The sequence below is a fragment of the Eimeria necatrix genome, genomic scaffold (genome assembly GCF_000499385.1).
Source record: "Eimeria necatrix Houghton genomic scaffold, Enh_scaff1229, whole genome shotgun sequence".
Lineage (NCBI taxonomy): Eukaryota > Apicomplexa > Conoidasida > Eucoccidiorida > Eimeriidae > Eimeria > Eimeria necatrix.
This window is the reverse complement of record NW_013652004.1, coordinates 7856-10236: the sequence shown is the minus strand read 5'-3', so window position 1 is coordinate 10236 and position 2381 is coordinate 7856. Positions and strand designations below refer to the sequence as shown.

At 58.5% G+C, this 2381-nt stretch overlaps 1 protein-coding gene across 1 annotated transcript; it reads left to right on the top strand.

Moving 5' to 3' along the window:
* Positions 1-167: 167 nt before the first annotated feature.
* On the top strand, positions 168-2119 carry ENH_00007930 (hypothetical protein, conserved; the record flags this gene model as incomplete). The annotated part of the gene is made up of 4 exons (XM_013578649.1): positions 168-365; positions 519-758; positions 857-1472; positions 1791-2119. 4 exons carry the CDS (start codon positions 168-170, stop codon positions 2117-2119), a joined length of 1383 nt encoding a protein of 460 aa, XP_013434103.1.
* Positions 2120-2381: the final 262 nt, after the last annotated feature.

Genomic DNA, 2381 nt, shown 5'->3' with positions numbered 1-2381 from the left:
GGGGGGGCCCCCCGGGGCCCCCCCCCCCTGTGTTCCTGCGGTGCGGGGGGGTGGTGTGGGGGGGGGCCCCCCGCGTGCAGCTGCTGCTGCAGCAGGGGGGCCCCCAAGACCTGCAGCAGCAGCAATTGGGAATTCCTCTCTTTCCTTATTCCACTTCTCTCGGGGCCATGACCACTGCCAGGGCCCTCGGCATGATCTCCGACACGGACCTCGCAGAGTTCGCGCTTCTAGTGAGCAGCAGCAGCAGCAGCAGCAGCAGCAGCAGCAGCAGCAGCCGCAGCAGCAGCAACAGCAACAGCAGTTGCAGTTGCAGCAGCAGCAGTGTTGTTGTTAATGTTCTTGTCGGAGTTGGGGGGAGAGGGATGGTGTGATAGATAGTGGCACTAGTAGTAATACCAGCAGCAGCCGCAGCAGCAGCCGCAGCAGCAGCAGCAGCAGCAGCAGCCGCAGCAGCAGCAGCAGCAGCAGCAGCAGCAGCAGGAGGAGCAGGAGGCGTCTTGTGGGGTGTTTGCGTGCAGGTGGGCCGTGCGGAGCGCAGCTACCTGCCGCCGGGGCAGCAGCAGCAGCAGCAGCAGCAGCAGCAGCAGCACCCGCGTGCTGCTGCTGCTCTTCTTTACGACGCTCGTGCTGCTGCTGCTCTCTTTCCAATTCCTGCTGCTGCGCTGCTGGCCTTCGAGCGGCTGCGGCAGCAGTCTCTCTTAAGTGCTGCTGGCCGCGCAGCCTTTGCTGCCAGATGTTCTCAAGACCTTCTCCAGAAAGTGTGGGGCCCCCCGGGGGCGGGGGCCCCCTCGCTGCAGTTGCTGCGAAGGTCTGCAGCCTCAAAGAGACTTTGGAAAATGCTTGTGTGGCCCCGCAGCAGGAAATGGAACTTGCTGCAGGGACTGTCTCCTTTTTGGCCAAAAGTCTGGGAGCTGACAGCTGCAGCAGCAAACCAGGGGCCCCCTTGGGGCCCCTGGGGGCCCCTCCGGGGTTCGGGGCCCCCGCGGCGCCCCTGGGGCCCCCCGCGGGCCACCTGGGGGCCCCCAGAGGCTTCTTGGGGGCCCCCGAGGGCCTCCTGGGGGCCCCCTGGGGGCCCCTGGCGCTGTACCTGCGGGAAGTCTGTGGGGCCCACCCGGCGCAGTGCGCCCAGGCCTTAGAAATAGTGCGGGACTTGGGGGCCCTTGCGGGGGCCCACAAGGGGGGCCCCCTAGCTGAGGGGGCCCCCCTGGCTGAGGGGGGCCCCCCTCTGTTTCTCAAGTCTGTGGGGCTGCCGCTGATCAAAAACCCTAATAAACTCAGTGAGAATCCAGCCCCTGCTGCTGCTGCTGCTGCTGCTGGTTATGATGGTGCTGCTGCTGCTGCTGCTGGTTATGATGGTGCTGCTGCTGCTGCTGCTGCTGCTGCTGCTGCTGGTTATGATGGTGCTGCTGCTGCTGGTTATGATGGTGCTGCTGCTGCTGGTTGTGGTGGTGCTGCTGCTGCTGGTTATGATGGTGCTGCTGCTGCTGCTGTGCTGCTGTTGCTGCTGCTGCTGCTGCTGGTTTGAAGCACGCTGGCACTTTGTGCCTTTAAATGCTTTAAATGCATTTATAATTTAATTTGTAGAATTGCAAATTTGTGAAAAGTTTAAGTTCGCTGCGCTTCTTGGGGTGTACAGACACCTGAATGCGCATGCAGTGTATCTGAACACTTGAAGGAGTTTTTTTTTCTTTTTTTTCGCGATTTGTTTTATTTTGGAGATTAATTTGATTTAATTTACAAAATAAATAAATAAATAAACATTAAATGACCTTTTGCATGCGTTTCTGCAGTCGAAGTGGCACTTTCCTACCAAAAACTTGCTGCTGCTCTAGTGCAGCAGCCAACAAGAAGCAGCAGCAAATGGCCAGAGTTTTGCTGCTGGGCGGAGACAGAAAAGGAGTTGCTGCTGCTGCAGCAGTGCTTCTGGCCGCTGCTTGCGCAGGTGCTGCCGCCCCCAGAGCCCGCAGCAGCAGCAGCAGCAGCAGCAGCAGCAGCAGCGCCAGCAGCAGCAGCAGCAGCAGCACCTGCAGCAGCAGCAGAACTCACCTTCCTGCAGCTGCCCCTCAAAGGAGGCCCCCGCAGAATACAAAGACACATTCCCGTCTACAGCAGCAGCTAAAAGGAGACAAAAAGAATTAATTAAAACATTTAATCTAATTTAAAAAAGCATTTATTCTTTTTCTCATTTCTCCTTTTAATTTGTTTATTTATTTTATGGGCCCCCGGGGCCCCCCAAATCCTTTAAACCCTTTTTTCGACAAACACGAACTCTACGCTTGCCAGCTGTCTGTACACCCCACACTCAATTGGGGGGCCCCCAACAGGGGCCCCCTCTTTGGGGGCCCCTAAAGAGGGGCCCCTCAATTAGAGGCCCCTAAAGA